The following is a 19,629-nucleotide window of genomic DNA, read 5'->3' on the forward strand; positions in this document are numbered from 1 at the left end:
TTGTAAGTAAACCTTATAATAAAGGAGTATTTTATAATTATTTTTATTTTCAAAAATAAATATTAATAAATCACAAACCTTTGTGGTCTGGATTCTGGATTTGGACTTGGCCCTCTCGCGGCAAAATGTACACCACGTCTTTCAGAAGATATTGATGAAACAGAAAATAGTGAAAGATCTGTTGTGACGCTTTCGTGCGAAGGCGATCTAAGCATGCGACAACCAACAGTTAGCACAGGCGTCTGAGGCGTGGGTACACTAGCCATATCGGCCACCCGGTCAATACTGAAGCAAGCCGCATGTTTAGTCCGCCCAGGGTGCGTCCCAGTCGCACTCACCAACTGTGTGCCCACCATACTATCCGTACAAACGCACACACCTATCTTGAAGTTGTATTTATCGTGCGCATTTGTACACACATGCGCTTAATTACATGTCCGTACTGTCCGTACAACCATTGGCAAAGCAATTATTCAACTTTATCTAATAAGTGTAGAGTGTGTATGTAGTAAATAGTCTTGTCAATCTCGCTGACAGTTCATCTCTGAAAGGTGTTAATCGCTTTTATGATTAAAATGGGATTGCTAACTAGATTTAACAAGCAAAAAACTAAACTCATTTAACCGGGAACTCTGCACTGATAACCAAATAGTTCTATTGTACCAAATCTATTTCATACAGGTAATGCAATATTTTTTAGTATTGCCATACAATATTAAAATAATTAATTATTGCATTACTAGAGACCTCCAACGAGGTCTCGAGAGTTCTGGGCCACATTTCATTAGAAAGAAATGAAATAATCAAAAAAGCTTATTTAGGTACAAATATTCATATAATTTAAAATTGGAATTCATACAAATTATACAAAAAAAAAAATTATAATTCTTGTCAATGAATATTTTTTATCATCATTTCAAGGAAGGCTTCTTTTCATAGGCTCCTGGTCAGTCCGGAGAAACAGTTCACATAATTATATACTAAAACTTAACCAATACACCCTAGCAGAATTGCTACACCACTATACTTAAGTTTGTTCTGTTTTGAGTAGCCTAGTAACTTTTAAAATCATAAAAATATCTTCCTCCTAATGGAAAACTGAGCCCTTATATGTCCAAAGGGACAATGGAACAACTCCCAAAGAGAAGGCCAGAGGATTTGACCACCATTAAACGGTTTCATTATTCTGAACAGACTTTATAAATACAAAAAAAAAAAAAATTTTTTTTGTTTACGTGTATAAATTTTAAAATATTATTTTATTATTTTTAAAATCAAATAATTACATTAAATAAATTAGCAATACATAGTATATTTCTATCAAAAATATACTATTAGATGCGTTAATTGAATGAAAATAAAATACTAAGTTAAGTTTTATGCACTTTGTACTTAAGTAGATTGCTTAAGTAAATAATCAATAAATTCTTTATTTGTTTTGGAAGATTTTCTATAAACAAATGCAAACAATAAACAACAAGTGAAAATCAGTACCATGTAAAAATAAATATTTATTGCATTAGAAGTTGAATTCAACTATAAATTGAATGCACATAAAATAATAGGCGCAGTAAAGTAAAATGGAATTCTAAAAGAAACAAACAAATACATTAAAACTTTATCAAACAGTTTCATGTGAAGTAAAATAAATAAAGTGATAAATAGTGCGTTTAATATAAAAGTAGAGTAGCTACTGCTTGCTAATCGACATTAAAACTCTTAATTCTAAAAGCTGAAATAGTATGTATATTCATATTAATTATTAATTTTTTCTAAATAATTTATAATGAATAGTTCCTTTAATGTATCAATGTCACTTAAATTTGGATCTATATATTGTTCGATATATTTCTTTCTTGGAAACTCCAGAATTGGCCATATTAAAAGAAAATGCGGAAGATCATCAGCTGCATTCAAATTACAAATGCTACATACAATATTTGCGTTAAAAGCGTAAATTTCACATTCGGAAAATAATCTGCAGTTATTGCGATGATGAAATCTCAACTGGCTAATAATTCGATGCCTTCAAATACTTGTTTTAAATTTTAGATATTTTTCCATAAAACCTAAAGTGCTTATATCTCCATACAATGGGTTATATTTGGAATGTAAAACTGAATTGACATCTCGAGAGATGGTTTTTCCATTTTTTTAAAATTAAATTTGGAATTACATTGTCCCAGAAATATCATTATTATTATTAGTAATAATCAGTGCCGATAATGGATTGTTTATCCTTCAATTGGATAAACCAATTGAATTTTATTTGTACAGTCTGTTAGTATAAATGTAAGGGTTGATCGTCCAAATTACACGAAAAAGCATTATGTTGAAAGCACCAAAATTACACAATTTTGTCCTCTTTTCTTATAAAAGGTACAATTCCTAAATCTTTTTTTAAATAAAGAGCATATCTTCGCTTAACATATAAATATGATTTTTTGCAAAAAGCAAATCAACAAGATTTCGATAAAATCTTGGCCAAAAATGGGTAAAAAAAAACTACCTTTTTAGAATTTGTTCTTGTTTCTTTTCTTCTTATAATCATAGTTTCTCTCTTAAAACATTTGTTCTGGAGGTAGTGGTTAAGCACCTCAATGATCTGCTAGCAATCTCGTTCCTTAATGAAGGACTTTTCAACTCGAGAAGACCTTGACTTCTCAACTTATTGTAAAGATACTTATTGTAATAAGAATTGTATCCACTATTGACGATCTTCAGCTTTTGTCCTCCATCTTTTTATTCTTATTTTTGGAGATTATTTTCGACATTTCGTATCCTCGAACCTTTCGGATTTTTTTTTTTTAAAGCCACTAGGCTTGCAATAGCCTTTATTGAAGCTCTATGCTCTGGCATAGAATACCCACAACTTACCAGTCTTAAAACGAGAAGATGCATATTTGCTGTGGACCTGCCTGGGCGAAAACCACATTGGTAAGCTTCGTCTATCTTGTCCACCTAAACCATTAGTCTTCATAAATATTTTGATGGACAGGATATTATATACTATCGAGAGCAAAACAACTCCTTGGTGGTTATCGCTGATCTATTCCTTGGATAAAATTCGTCGTTAGATTCCTGAACATTGTGATAAATGCAGAACTTTCATTAGTATAGTCCATACTATTTACGCCGTTACTTACATGAGAAGGCCTTCCGCCAATAAACTATATTCGAGTTAAATATTTACATGAGCATATAATGTTAAAGATAAGTAATTCCTTAATCGTGGAATTCAGATCTGAATAATAATAATAATAAACATGCCTTGATAATCTTTTTTCAGCATGTATTAAATTACCTTGTTCAGGCTGAGCAAGATGCAGAGTCACAATCAGGATGCTGCCATCAATCATTAAAGTTTCTATTGAAAGAGAGTATGCTCCATACAGTCCAAATTCTTGCTTAAGACTTCTGAGCCTTTGTAGCCGGAGTAACTTCAATTTTATACCAGTAAACCACCCGCAAAAGAATATAAATTTGCAAAGTAAGATGCTCCTAGAAGGCTGACCACTGTAGTTCTACACACTAATGCCATTATAAATCAGAGGGCAAAGGGAAGGAAGGCTCATGAGTTAGTAAAGGAAGGCAGCAATAAGACACCTGCTGATAAAATAATATACACTCCACAACTTTAATTATAGCTATAAAAAGAATTATACTTATAAGCAAGAAGTTGTGATAATATATATTTAACTAATGTCATATATTAAACGTATGTATATATGTTTAATAATTAATAATAATAATAATGGGTGCTAATGACCTTATTTATTTATTGTGTTTGTGGTCTTGTTTGCACATTAACCATTATTTTTTTGAGAGCTGGAATTAATGGTTAATGTGCAAACAAGACCACAAAAACAATAAATAAGGTCATTAGCACCCATTAATATGATTATTATTATTATTGTTATTAATCATATTAATAATTTAACAAGAAAAAAAGAAAATGCTTAATTTACAACTTCTATAACAAATTTTTTCGTGTTAAACTTATGCTCATGTGTTTTATTTCATTTAATTTTTAAAGAAGTTTATTATTATTTATTAGTTTGTTAAACGCTTATTACTTTTGTTTATTGAAAAGTTTATCTCTTATTGTATCTTGTTTTCAATATTTGTAACATCTGCAATGTACCCATTTGTAGGGCCTAAAGACTTCACAAATTATTAAATAAATAAATAAAATAAATACAACTCAGTACCCCGGAGGTACATAACACTAAGTACATTTTTCAAAATTTACTTTTTTAATCTTTCTAATAAATTATTTCTTTTTTTTTATTACCCAGCCATCACTTATGGTGCATCTATGTTACTTATTATCCACCAAAGATTTAAGCAAAATAACTTGCGTGGACATATAAGTAAGAAAAAACCGCGAGAAAACTCTTTCATTTGCTCTCCTGTAAAAAATTTAAAATTGGACATAGTGTTGTGTACCTACGGGGTACTGAACTAATGTTAGATGTAGAAATTGTGTGTAAAACTAAACTAAAACACAATGATATCTTAAAGAACTCCTTTGCATTAATTGTTTGATGAAATATATATTGTCCTCTCAGATAAAATAGTGCTGGAGAAAGAGTATAGCTCATTTAGCTTCAAGTAATCCTGAATCCTGAAAGTGTCCCTTCAAACAGTTGTATTCAAAGTTAGGACAAGTGGCCAGAGTGGAACTAGGTAGGTAAGTGACAGTGACATCAAGTTTTAGACAAGAAATCGGCATCTATGTATCTATTCTAAGTATCGGGTGCAAGATTACCATCAAGGTGTATCAGCATATGCTAGCGGAGTTAATGCCTATTTATGTCTGCTTTGCTTGGATGGAACAATGGTTATCGACCACTTTATCAACATTTGCTACGCATTGGGCGATGTGATGAATTCGGACATCACTTAATATTATTTTAGGCTTCTGTATTCTGGACTTTTCTACACTACCAAGTATTCTCCAGGACAATTAATTGGCTAATAAAATTGTTATTAATGCCACCGGATAGATATCCAAGAATATTCTATAATCGCCTCTTAATTCTGGATTCACTACACCCCAACTTGAAAATTAATTGGATCACCCAGATCAAGCAATTGTTTTACTCCATAAATAGAACAGAAATTTTCAACTCTCAAGATCCTTTTCTTATCATGCAATATAGATCTGAAATCGTTGAGGCGTTGGTGGAAAGAAGGACACAGATAGATATCAACAGAGCCAATATATCCTCCTACAATGAAGATTTCTCTCAGTTATACCCCTCTTTTAATTATTTACATTTTAATATGAGCTTCGATAAAATTCGTTTAGCATGTCAGCTCCGACTAGCCAGTGCAAAAGAAATCAAAATCTTTACAAAACATTTCAACTGTGCCATAGACTGTACCGAAGAATGTCACGTGTGTGGCTGCCAAGAAGCCGAAACCCTTCTTCATGTACTTTGGCAATGTCCAGCTTATCAACCACTGAGAGATCTTTATCTGAAAGACTACAGCTCCGATATTCTTCTCGTGACCTCACAAAACTCCGTCAGTTCTGTTTATCAGTACTTTTTAAATGTTATAAAAATTCGCTCAAACATTCTCAATACTTAATTAATTCTTTATTAATAACTCATTAATAACTTAGATTAAAAAACAAATAATTGTTAAATTAATAACTATATTGTTTTCCGATCTGTTCAAGTTTAATTACTACAAATTTCATTGCGGTAACCAAAAGAAAAGTTAAATAAATTATTTTTATTTTACCAAGGAATTTTGATGTTTTGGTAACTAAAAGAAGTGATATAATTTTTATTTTTACTTAAATGTATATTTATTATATTTATTTAAATCATTGCAAACATTATTATTGTAATAATTTATCACAGTCAACAACATGATACTATTAGCTTTTTATTTTCATATTATTATTTTTTTTACTTTTTAGTATTACATTTTCTGTAATCTCAAGTATGTTTTAAGTTCATTTCAAAGTAAATTTCCTTTCCATAAATTGATATGTAAAATCTTTTTTGTTTCTCTTTAAATTTAATTTCAATTTAAAGGTTGTGTGTAAAGCCATTATGTTATTATAATCTAGATGATAGTGACAAACTCTTGTAAAAAAGTTTAACTTTTGTACAATAAAGATTAATAATAATAAATATTCTGGACTTCCTGAACAGGTGTGATAGCCAAAGGAACGTGGTAAAATAAAATAAAGATGAGGGGTTTAACACATTTTACTTGTGCCAAACATCAATAATTTTAGTTTGTGTTTGGGCTATATGAAGTCTCAGTGTTACATAAACCATCTAATCTGAAAGTGTTAGAATAACTTCAATAGTTTAATTTAATTTATGATGGAAAGTCATCATTGTTTTACTGTAGCCAATGAGTTATCTTTCATCAATATTGAAGTTTTTGGCTTGTTAAAAAATTGATATGATGGTTGACCAAAATTGTAGTAAATCTTCTTCTTAATTCTGTCTTGCAATGGAAGACAAATTTCCATTAATAAATTATTGAGTAGAGCAATGTATGAAGTATAAGCCAGTATTAATTTTGATGAGAAAATAAACAAAAGAAGAAGTAATATGGTTGAATATGAAATTTGATTACAAACTAAATAAATTACCAGTCCATTTTAGGCTACATTGTTGCGCCATTCCATAGTCGGAGATTAGAGTAAGTGGTTTTTTAAATAAATATGATGGAATTGTAGTCTAACTGTTCTAGTAATGAATATCAGTGGTTTTCAGAAAATTCACTAGATAGCATCGGATGTTGGTTGTCAGAGACACAATGGCAGACTGGTTGCCCTACTCCAACTATATTCAAACAACCATGACCATACCATGCGAGAAACGGCAATTCCACTTCAAGTCTAGCCGCAGTGTGACGATGCGCAATAATATTCACATTTTATCACCTATTTGTGCGAGTACTGTGCGTTAGTTTGAATTTCTTTCTTGTACTGTGTAAATATAATTTATACTTATTTATGTTTTTATTAACGTGTACAAACAATAATTACATTAATATTTATTAAAGTGTTGAGGTGGAAGGTTATGACAACCGTTTTGGGTTTTAATTTGTAAACAAAAAGAATGTGATGAATGATAATGTTGTGCCTAATTTTTATCAACGGTATGGCAATAGTATGTTTATCCTTTTATCGACGAGGCTGTGATATTTCTGTGATTTAATTTAAATAAAATATCGAGAAAGGAAATTATTAAAAACAAAAAATGACCGTTACTTATACAGCTGAAGTTGCAACGTGCAAAGGTTTTGGTTGCTTTTTGACATTGCTGTTAAGGTAAGCCCTTTACTTATAAAAGTCTAATTTTTCTTAAGTTTATTTTCGTATAATTGGTCTCAAAAGATGTTTTTTTTTAAACCGATTTATATCAAACTTATTAAAAATATAACTTAATAGAGATGTCAAACTCTGAACCATTTTCATTTACAAACATCAAGTGAGAGGGACTAAAGTGAGGAATAACCTTAGTAGGAGTGAACAGCAAAGGGCATTTCATCTATGCCAACTTTCTATTTTTTAATTAAATTTATGTCAAAGGACATTAAAGAGATCTGATGTAGCCTAGAAGATAATCCTGTTTCGTGTATTGATGGGGAATATTAAATGTTTTATTGCTTGTTTTAGTTGAACATCACGGATCTCACAACTTCAAATTTGGCGGCCTTTTTTTTTGGTGGCGGGGATTCTTGCGTTAACTTTGACTACCTTTAGAAAGATCGCTCCATATTGTTATTTACTCTTACCTACTCCTGTAAAGTGGTACAGTCTTATCAAGTTTTTCAAATTAAGTTTTCTTCAAAATATGTACTTAAATGCAATTATGAGAGTTATTAAACGTGACGTAAATACAATTCAAAAACTCAAAATTACTGCAATTTCAGATTTTATTTGGTGTACAATCGCGTAACTCACTTAATTTTGCGCGTAAGTCATGAACTGGAAATTCGATTTTTCTTATGATTTGCTTCTGGAATCTGTTTTGAAGTTTCGTCACTTGCTACTTTATCACTACCTTTTTTTTCACTTTTCTTAATAATAGAGTTATAGGTCATTTTCTTTTTGGAGTTTAAACCAAAATATCCGTTATGAAATCACCTTAGTATAAAGAAGTGATTTTAAAAATCTTATGTATACATATGTATGTGAGCGTTTGACTGTTATGTTTCTTTCATAACGCCAAAAAATAGGATCAACGTCAAAAGAATTTATTTCAATTTGGTGAACCGGAATATCCGTTTATGGTTATAAAACAAAAGAAGACAAGTAATGCTTATTTTTTCAGGCGGTCTTTACTTCCAACTAGCTAATTAAATACCGCGGATTGAGACGGTTGGTACATGTACATTACTAGGAAGTTCTCTTAATTAAAATTCAAGGCCTAGACCGGAAATCGAATGCACCACCACAATTCATTTTAGTTTTGCGGGCCTCGTCTCTAACCGCTTGGCTAACATTGCGTCTCCTCTTTCACAAAACTCAGTTACGTATTTTGTAAAATCACAAGTCCAGTCAATAGATTGTCCTTAAAGTCAGAATTCTAGCAAAGTTATTAATGTACATTGATGCAAAGATTGCAAATTAGTAGTGCCAAAAACAGTACATTCGAAAGTATAGCTTTTCTTTCAAAGTACCCTAGTTTTCAAATTATATTGATGGAATGTTTTCAACATTTAATGAAAATCATTATAGGCTTTTCAAGAAAAGTGCGAAAACTAAAAAATTGCTGTAAAGTTTCATTTGACGGTTATTCTTTCGTTTCGAATCTTGTAAAGTTACTTCTTTAGCAAAATTGGAATTAAAAAGCCAGTTATTTATAGCTTCATCTAGTTTGAAAATGCTTATTAGAAGATATATTGTAATGAATCTTAAGTTTATACATACAACTATCTTCAGTGGCTTACTTGATACTTCCATGAATGCAGCTAGTTTTAATCATTGTTTTTGCGAGTATATGTTTACCACTTTAGAAGCAACAGTAGCCTATTAAAAAAAACATCAATATTAAATGAGATCGAATTAAGTAGCAGTTGAAGTGGATTTTTGAGCTGTCTATTGAATTATCTGCTAAGATTAATTAAAATAAATTACAAACAAAGACGAAAATAGTGTACTTATTGCAATTTGTTGAAAAAAGAGGGTGAAGCTTTCATGCATTTCTTTAAAATGCAATTAACTTATAAATAATTAATTACTTTTCAAAATCTAAAATCACCGAGGCTCATTCAGTGCATTTTTGGCGTTCAGTGAATCATGTTCATCTTCGGACTGTTTGAAGTTCCTAAGAAAATAAATCTAATGTCAGCAACCGGATGTGAACCTAGCGCTTTAACCATTTGTGCTAAAACGCTTCTCTCTTGATTTATTTCCTAAACATTTAAACTCTTTCCACATATAAGATGAACCTGGCAGGAAATTACCGAGGGTGCAAATGAACACAAACTACGTCACAAAGTAGATGAAAAGTTGTTCTAATCGGAACTCAATCTAGAATGGCAAGTTAAAGTAATTTCTCTTCCGGATTGCTGTAATAATAACATATTCTCTTCATATTTTCTTATTTTTACTTTCGGTTATGTATAATACGTAATTTCAAATGTAATTTTGAGATTAGCTGATTAGACATAGCATTTATCGAACACTTATAAAATTAGTTTTTCAAGGACAAACGGTCAAATGAATGTGGTGACTCAATCCGGCTTTGTGGTATTCCTCTGAGATAGACATCATATCTTTTTTATTTTTATTTTTGTTTAAACAATTGTTCCACTTTTAAAAAATCGCTTAAAAAATTTATAAAAGTTCACAGGTGAAAGTTTAAATTGGATTTTTCTAAAGATTATGGCAATCTCGTGGAACCCCGATAATATAAGAAGCCTTTAGACAAATTCTGCTAACCAACTCAACTGAATTCAGTTATCAATTCAGTTTAGGTATTTTTTTCAAATACTTCTTATGCTCTTTCCATTTTAACTGTCATTTGTTGCCTGTTTCCAGGAAATTGCTATCTAATGCGGTTCTAGGTGAGATGTGGTAGTTTGATTACCTCTGCTGGGTCATTAAAGAGTGTAATATTCGGACTTATTATCTTTATAACCCTAATAGAGATTCGATTCATTAATAAATTCCCAAATTTTACTGAATAAATTTAATGTTTGTTTACAATATTTGAAAAAATGAATTCTGACTTTTTAAAATGTTAAACAAAAATGTCTTCAAATTTCTAAGAATGGCCAGATACAGTTTTCCTTGCCTTAAAATGGAGTCGACATCATTTCTATGAATAAAGTCCTTATATACATTGATGGGCCTGCAATACTTGTTTGTCGGGTCGATATGCCCTTGTAAAGGCTTCGTCTCCTTTTTTGGAATATTAATGTAGCTTTTATTGTGGTGCTCTTTAATGTACTAGAACTCCTTAAGTACGACTATACCTGTTATCAAATTTGTTATAACGTTTTTTCGTTTTACTTGAAACAAGAAGTGTGCACTATTGTTGATATACTCGTATTTCCAAATATTGGGAGATTATGACAGTGTGAAAATCGATAATAGGCAAGATTTACTAATCGATCAGCGTAAACCAAACACTAAAAATTGAGGATAATTTGGGCTAACATTTTCTTTTCCATGCCTTCTAAATTATAATTAGGAAGATTCTACCTGTTGTTTATTCAAAGAACTACTTTGTTTTTCTTTTAATGTTGGTTACTCTTTAAACCATACTCAAGAAAAATATATTGTTATAATTTACGAGGTCTGTAAATTAAGTAATGAGACTGATTTTTTAAATTTTTTTATTCAAAAAGAATTACAATTCTATATTGTCACCTTCAAAATAACTTCCTTCTGAAGCCACACAGCGCTGGAGACGTTTCTTCCACTCCTCATAGCAGTGCTCGAACTCCGATACTGGAATAGCCTTCAACTGGTCGGTTACAGCAGTTTGAATGTTTTCGACTGTCCCAAAATGATTTTTCAACTTCGGGAAGAGAAAAAAAGTCACCAAGGACTCAAGACAGACGACTAAGGAGGCTGAGGAGCCACAGGAATGTTTTTACTGTGCTGTGTGACAAGGAGCATTATCGTGATGCAACACCCACTTGTTCTTAATGTTCGGTCACACACAAATGACCCTTTTTCAGAAGTTTTTCAAGAACCTCTCGGTAAAAGTGTTGATTGACCAGTTTGACCTTGAGGTAGAAACTCTTTGTGGACGATTCCGTGGAGATCGAAAAAACAAATCAGCATGCATTTTTGATCTTCGACTTTGCCATCCTTGCTTTTTTGGGCCTTGGAGAGATTGAAATGTGCCACTCCATGCTCTGGCGCTTGGTTTCTGGGTCGTACTCAAACACCCAACACTCGTTACCAGTAATGACACGTTCCAGAAAATGGGGGTCATTTGCAATTGAATCCAAAAATCACCTCAAGGGAACTGATTCAAACGGCTGTAACCGACCAGCTGTGAAGGCTATTCCAGTATCGGAGTTCGAGCACTGCTATGAGGAGTGGAAGAAACGTCTCCAGCGCTGTGTGGCTTCAGAAGGAAGTTATTTTGAAGGTGACAATATAGAATTGTAATTCTTTTTGAATAAAAAAATCTGTCTCATTACTTAATTTACAGACCTCGTATGTAGTTCGATACAAAGGTGTTATATCTTTTAATAGAAATAAATAATTATTAAGTAGTCATTTGTTTTTGGGTGCTGCTAAAAATAAATAAAATAAGAAAGTTTTCGATCTGGGACACTTGATTTACAATAGAATTTCTCTCAGCGCATTAAATTGGAAAAAAATACTTGCCAAAAAGGATGTGAGACGTACGAGGTTCTCCTGAATGTTAGGTTATAATCTGGGAAGGGTAAATTTTGAATTTGTCAATTTGTTCTTCAGGCACTGTCAAAATAAATTTAATGGAGTGATCACCACGAACAGCCCTTTGCTAGCCGGGGATCAGTTATTTAAGTAAAAGAATGAGTAAGAATTGTTGTTTCAATTTGCCCGATTTTATTGGGAAAAAAACCCAATGACAATTTAATTTATGAGAGCAATGAAATGATTGGCAAAGGAACTTTTAAGGGACTGAAAAAACATTAAATTTCTTGAAAATTGGGGGGTTTTTTAAGGCAAATTTTTGTAAATCTGCTACGGGAATTGTGGTTTGCAAATGTATTTTTAATTTTACTTTCATTTTTTCAAGTGAAAACACATGAATTTTTAGCTCTACTAGTTTTTCTTTATTTTTCTATTAAATACGATTACTTCTAATACATTAGTAATTTTTCAATTTTTTAAAGCTATTATTGAATTTAATTAATAATTTTTTTGTTTTATTAATAATAATAATGTTTATTAATAATTCTATATACATAAAATAATATTATTGTATATCATCACAAACAATATAGGCATGGACATCAGTCCGTCTGCCGAGATGTTGCTGATATTAAAACAAAAGTCTCCCTGAATACAAAAATTTATTAATTGAACTCAAAAACCAATTCCCTCCTGTACTTCAGTGCTAATATTGTGTAATTGTATAATGCCTGCCAGTCGTTACCATTGAGTGAGCCCCTGTCCATTGCATCCATCCCAAAGTATTTCCGACGAAAACCTCTCAGAACTGGACTAACGTCAATAAAATGATACGTATCCTCTATAGCCGACATATTACAAAGCGAAAACTTATGCCGAGATCAGCTGTCACAGAGTAGTTTAATGATAACACCTCCTCTCTAATCTTCATTATAAGCAACATGAACCTTATTCTCATCACAGACATATCTTTTACTTGCTTCTCGCAAATTTAGATCTTTGTAAATTTTATAAAATTTCGAATCAGCCCTTTTACATAATAATCCATTTTGAAAATCTATTTCCATTGAATCTAACAATTTATGTACAGAGTCACAACCTTGGTATATGTTATTGGCGTTACAATTATATTTATTACGTGATTCTGACATCTCTTTAAACCAAACTAGATTTTTATTTATTACATACTCAGCTAAGCGCTTTTTAAGACAAGGCTGTGAATTTAGTACTTTACAAACATTTTTTTGTTTTACTTTATTTATTTTCACAATTGTAGTATATTTCAGCAATAAGTGAAGCTGATTCAACATGATAAACATGAGTAACATGAGGGGAGAATTCAGCCATTGGTGGAACTCCCCAAAGAAAGAACAGTTCACTATTGTCCACTAGCACTTACTTCATTAAGAAGATCGCGTGGCTTCAACCGTCTTAGGGTACGTTCACAACGGAGCTGTGAGCATAGATGATAGCGGAGATGATAGCAGTGATGCATCAGCGCTTATAGAATAACCTAGTACATTCTTATGTGAGCGTGCACAATGAAGCTTCGACTAGTGACTCATACTCGCTGCTATAAACGAGCATAGATGATAGAATTGAATTTTTCATTTTTCTGCTAGCTGAACTCCAGTATCGGAGCTTCAAAATGGACGTCGAAAAATTATTTAGTGCTGTCTTTACTCATTATTTTTGGTTATTATTTTATTATTTACTTTTAAACAATATTTTGTTTTTTAAATCGTGCTTACATTTATTTTTATGTGTATTTATTTGTTTTTTCTCAATAAAATCATTACTAACCTAAGAGTAATCACTAGTTTTTCTTCTATGGTTATAGGATTTCCATGACAATTTTTCCAAAGTTTTCTTAATTTTGACCTAATTTTTTCTAAAATATAGTCGAATGTGGGTGGACCCATCCTCACATATTCAAAAAAACGATCCGGATAATTTCTAAGTTCCTTATATAAATAGTGAAATTCGCCCAAAGTACTTCGTTTTTTATTTATGGGATGTACATGATATTTTCTAAAGCGTTTTTTCTTTAAAATATACCATTTGGTGGATGCTGAACATAAAAACTCTTCTTCACTACTCGGACATGTTGCATGTATCACAGCTCTGTTGTGCACACTAATCAGCGATTATATTTTACTCTATCAGTTATCATCTCTGCTATCATCTATACTCACAGCTCCGTTGTAAACGTACCCTTAGATAGAGTATTTCAGAGTAAGTCGGGATACTAGTGGATTAGGATGTTAAGGTGGATTGATGGGTAGAATATTTAATATAACCGGATCTTATAGCTTCTGAAACATAAGGAAAATATTTTTTAAAATTATTATTTAATGTTCCTGAATAGAAGTAGATAAAGTTTACTTTTTTATACTATTATTTGTGACTCATTGGACGGTCATTTGACTAAGTAATGTTTAGTGGAATGATATCAGTTACTCTTTTTTGTGTACGAAATTGTAAAATGAAAAAAGTGTGTACTTGAAACATGTATATTGCCTCACTCTGGTGGTGTATGAGGAATAGACCAATATGAGGAACACTCATATCCTTCGTGCAATGTTATGGCGATATCTGGGCGGACATAGGAGACGATGTTTGTTGGGTCTGATTGAAAGAGGTCGGTTGTTTACGTACCATGACGTTGTTGGATGTTGTTGTTTTTCTTTTTTTGGTTTAGTAAATATTAGCCAGTGATTGTGACCTTGTTATATAGATCTTCTAACTAATAATGTAGGTTAACTATACGGTCGTTTCTCTTTGAGTTGTATTTTTACCCTGTTATTTGGTTGGGTTAATGTTAAGGTTAGATTGCCGGTAGACTAACCACAGGCTACAATTCTTGGCTACTTGGTACTTAGTGCACGTGTTCCACTCTGAGAGGCTCACATGGGACGGTCGATATTGAGGGCGTCCCTGATCCTGTTCCGCTGCCAGCTTGCTTCTTCTACCCACGTCCGCTTACCACTTTCATCATTTTATTGGCGATTTCTATCTATCTTCTGTATTTGCATAACACGGTACTAAAAAGAATATCTGTTCCTTATTGAAATATGTAAATATAGGAACTCTTTTTAAAGAAGTATAAATCTTTAGAGATAATAAAAATAAAGAAGTTAAAAATTATTATTAGCATTTCTAAATATGCCCGAGATTTTGATGGTGTGCTTCATCAAGTGATAAACCTTTACAGACTCCTTTTTTTTTTTAACATAAAAAGTCATAGTCTGAGGCCATAGGCGCCCGGAGCGCCTTTTGGCCGTTCACTCCACTTTCAAACCTTCTAGAAATCACTGGACAAAGAGTGGTCTGTAAGAAGCTAGATTCGAACCTGGGATCTCCACATGAGAATCAAGTTCGCTAATCTCTGAGCTAATAATCCATTTTCTCTTTTATTCTGTTATAATTATTATTATTATTTATGATTTAAGGCGCGTCAACATATAAGGTTATTGGCACCCGGAGCTTTTTCCTGTGCACTGCCGGTCTCCGGACAGTGTTCTCTCGTTACAGACAACACTGTCCATCACCGGACAGTGAGCTGTAAGAAGAGAAAATCTAAGGGTTAGCGGCTGGATTCGAACCCGGGACCTCCGCGTGGGAGTCCAGTATGCTAACCGCATAGCTAATCCCTCCCCTCTGTTATTATTATTATTATTATTACTCTGCGTTTCGATTAGGGTTTGCCAACTCTATAAAGTTCCAAAAAAGGACACCTTAAAAAAATTAGATACATTCTGGGCCGTTGACAGGATTTTGGCGCCCGGGAATATTCAGGGTGTACAGCATAAGACCACCGTTACTTCAGGAGGCGATTCTGGGCATCATTTGCAACAAATAATTCTATATAAACTATGGCACGATTCGGCTCCGTTTTATAGATATTTTTAATTTCATGTTTTTTCAAGGTATTGCTACTTTTTAGCAAACATTTGCCTATATTTCCCAAACTATTAAAGCTACAGCAATTTCAATAAGCTCATTAGAAAGAAGGTTAAATTTCCTTTTAAATAAGCTAATTTATATTCCAAAATAATAATATTAAGTATTTCACTTTGTGGCCCAAACATAAGAAATAGCAAGTTTCTAATTTTTTCCAAAAAACTTTGACTTCATTTTTCTCAAAAATATTATATAAGTTTAAAACGAGCACTATTCATGAAAAACATCTACATACAATCACCTTTCGAAAGATATCCCATGAATAGTGATTATTTTAAAAATTGATGCAGAAATCTCTGATTAATTGCAAAAAAATAGGCCTCAAAACAGCGTCGGCATTATGAAAGGAATTCACCTACCATAAGAATATAATTGATCAGTATCATCAAATCCAGTACGATTTTTGGCATTTTGTTCATCGTTACATCAATAACCTGCTGACCTATTCAGTTCAGTTGGAACAGAAAAACAACCCGCCAAATGTAGAAGTCTCGGAAGTCAGAACTTAAATCAAAAATACAATAAAATAAATTAGATTTTTGTGAATAATATCTGAAAAAAGGACAAAAGGCGTCCTTTCCTAATTTAAGAAAGGACAAGGACAACCAGATATTAAAAAAGGACTGTCATTTCCAAAAAAGGGCAGTTGGCAACCCTAGTTTCGATCTACCTCCATCATTACCTGGAGGTTTTTTTCCGATTTTATGGCAACAGTTCCATGTATCGATCTCTAAAACCACAATCCATGCTACTCTTTCCATCCAATTTAAATCTCAGTGCTCTTCCGATAATTTCCTTACTGATGTACCCCAATTACTACTTTCTGCCGGGAACATACCCGAACATCTTCTTAAGCCATCTCTCCTCTCTCCTTTCCGCTTCACATGGCCGTGACGTAACCACTTGCTGCTGTCTCCAATACTATGAAGTGCAGTCTCATTGAAGTTAGCTCTCCTCATGATGACCAACACCAGCCTTTGGACTGATCTCAAGCCTTCTCCTAAAGATCCATGTCCCCATAAATAACGGCAACAGAGAGAATCAATTTTGTTCCCCCCGTCTGTTTGGAAGGATAACTTGCTTATTCCACAGGAAGAAGTTTTGTACACATATTCGTCTGCCCTAAGATATTTATTTACATCCGTTTTCACCAAACTAATAATTTTCTAGAGTGTATCTGTAAAAACCGATATAATGAAAAGACACATCCACTAACTGAAAACAATCCCACTATTCATAACATTTTATAATAAATTGTAACATGCTAATTTGAAAAAATAAAAATTGACTTACGTAAAACTGAAGCGATACGTTTTATTACTTAATTATGAAAAAATTATGACAATCAATAAATTTTATGTACAGTCATGTCAAAAAGTAACCTATTTGAACCTACTTATTTTACTTATTTAAATTATCATACGATGGTGATAATGATAGCAATATCATTGATTTTATCTATCATGGCAGGCGTGTTATATTGTATCCGTAATTACATGGGCCTAACCTCATTTTCAATAATGACAGTATTTTAATTAAAATGATATAGATTACAAAAATGTATTTTACAGTAAGTACAATAGACGTGGCTAAAAGCTGTCAGTCAAGAGTTACTATCTCACTATAACAGTATCCGCATCCTATGTTGGCATCTAAGCTAAATATCAAATTTAAACATCGATTTTTTTTCGATTTTCGATTTACATAGTGCACACAAACAGACCAATTTGTAGAAACCACTTTCACGGACATTACCGATTGAATTTCAAAATCGAAAATATATTTCGATTATTTCTCTTACTAGAGAAAGAGAAAATACAAAAAAAAATGAGAACTACAGAAAATATATTTAGGAAAAATTGGGAAACTGATAGATTTTTTTCTGTAGTTTTTTAACTGTGAAAGCATTCATTTATTTAGTAACAGTTTTATTGAAGCCAACCAACCAGCAAGGCCGTTTTGATAATAACTTTTTTGCTGCAATTTATATTATTTGCAATTTTGTCAACAAATGAATACAATAATTGGAAATGCGATAGCTTTAATATTGTTTCATTTATCTAGTATTCACAATTTTTTTTTTTGCAACCTTGTAATGATGTTACAATTATACGACAAACAAAAATAAAGAGTAAAATTTTACATTTATTCTTCTTTCAAAGCGTTAGAAAGTGAAGTTAGAAGTTATTTCGTAACAAGTTAGAACAGCGTTTCCCAACATTTTTTTGGCTCGCGTACCACTTGGTAGTACATCATGCTAAATTGTACCACTTCAGAAAAAATGATTGTATTTCGTAAAATTTGTTATTCCGAGTGTGTTATTTTACTATTATTATCCTTATTTGTACAAAGATACAATGTATCTGTTAGAAACGAGTTCAAGTTCATGTTCACTTTATAAAACTTTGTAAAGTGTAAGATCTTAGTTTTAACACTTATTTTAAATAATTAAAAATTGCGTACATTTCTCTTCAAGATTATTAATTAATTTACAAAGTTCTTCTTTAGGATTATTATATTTGTGCCCAAATCTTCAAAATTAATATCTTTTAAGCATTCAACTACCTGTAAGTACCAATTAAATTTAATGTTGCTGGGATAGAGCTTACTCATTACAATCCAATCTCTTTAAGCAGATCTTTACATAGTTATCATTTAAGTTCTGTCACATGATAATTCTATTAAATTTTCTTTATCATTTATTGATAATGATGTAGCTTTTCCTAAATTTTCTTTATAGAGAAGGGATTTGAAATCCAGTTATCACTTGTGTTTTCGGGTTTTGGGAAAATACTCCATGGAAGACAATTTTAATCCTGTTAAATATTTTCTCGTATATCTTGAGACAGACTAACCTTATTCCTGTACATATTAACAACTTTACTTAATAATATAATTAATTAAAATAATGTTTAGGTATTATCGGAAAAAACGTTTCTCTGGTATTTTTATGATTTAACTTTTTATATCTGCCATTATAGATTAATTTTCGCGTACCACCAACCAGCAACTCGCGTACCACAGATTGGGAAACGCTGAATTAGGCAATTTCATTGCCTTTACGTCATGTTTTTTAGCCCATCGTATATTGTCTCTGAAGTATTGGAAGTTATTTTTATTTATATAAACTTAAAAAAAATAAAAATAATTGAGATTCTGTGCACTTCAACCTCAGCTAAAGTTTCTTGAGCCTTGGCTTCAATCTAAAGTAATTGAATTGAAATCTATAATTACAGTATTTATTCTAAACAAGAAAATTCTCCCTGTTCTCTACTTTCACAACACTCGGACTACACCTTGACCAACTCGAGACTCAAACGATTAGACCACATTCTGAGATCCCAAAATTAAAACAAAAATACTTGACAAACGTTCAAAACTGACTCTAACGAACCAAAGAAAACTATTTTTGGACTCTACGGGCTTTACGGAAGTGCTAAAAAAGGATCAAACATCAACCGACTTCATTCCTTAAAGTCTGAAATTGAAAGAACAATAGTTAACGCTCTTTCTTTTACGTCGCCAATCACACAGAACACTCTGAACTAAATATTCAGGCGCCAATGACCTCAGATGATGACGCGCCTTAAAAGAAAAAAAAAAGATGAAAAAAATAACAGCAAAAAACACTTCCTTAGATTGCAAAATAAAGAAATATATTTGACCTGGGCAAAGCTCCAAGTAAATATCTGCCAAAATCTTGATTGGCTGAGATAATAAGTAATTAATTTTTGTTCTCTCGTAAATTAATAAATCATATCTCTGTTTGTAAACTTATTTAAAAGATTGTATCAAAAAATTTGTTTTACGTAAATTGC

General features: G+C 31.9%; 2 protein-coding genes and 1 long non-coding RNA gene across 4 annotated transcripts in view; 2 read left to right on the top strand and 1 right to left on the bottom strand.

The window, feature by feature from the left end:
* The window catches only part of LOC141461449 (uncharacterized), a 33,800-nt gene extending 33,443 nt beyond the window's left edge, over nt 1–357 (bottom strand). Inside the window, exon 1 of the mRNA XM_074142589.1 lies at nt 79–357. Within this exon, the coding sequence (XP_073998690.1) occupies nt 79–356 (278 nt within the window). The 5' untranslated portion in view covers nt 357. The remainder of the gene's footprint in view (nt 1–78) is intronic.
* Nucleotides 358–1,475: 1,118 nt separating this feature from the next.
* Nucleotides 1,476–3,466, top strand: LOC141461452 (uncharacterized). 2 transcript variants are annotated; one of them, XR_012462869.1, is made up of 2 exons: nt 1,476–1,740; nt 3,290–3,466. It is a non-coding gene; the product is annotated as an uncharacterized lncRNA (long non-coding RNA). The 2 variants fall into 2 exon arrangements; XR_012462870.1 differs by having other exon boundaries at nt 3,314–3,466.
* A 3,355-nt stretch (nt 3,467–6,821) lies between these two features.
* Nucleotides 6,822–19,629, top strand: part of Best1 (bestrophin 1) — a 49,753-nt gene continuing 36,945 nt past the window's right edge. The window contains exon 1 of the mRNA XM_074141202.1: nt 6,822–7,309. Within this exon, the coding sequence (XP_073997303.1) occupies nt 7,239–7,309 (71 nt within the window). The 5' untranslated portion in view covers nt 6,822–7,238. The remainder of the gene's footprint in view (nt 7,310–19,629) is intronic.

This window comes from Rhodnius prolixus, unplaced genomic scaffold, assembly GCF_049639745.1.
Source record: "Rhodnius prolixus isolate KJV_2025 unplaced genomic scaffold, Rpr scaffold_6, whole genome shotgun sequence".
Taxonomy (NCBI): domain Eukaryota; kingdom Metazoa; phylum Arthropoda; class Insecta; order Hemiptera; family Reduviidae; genus Rhodnius; species Rhodnius prolixus.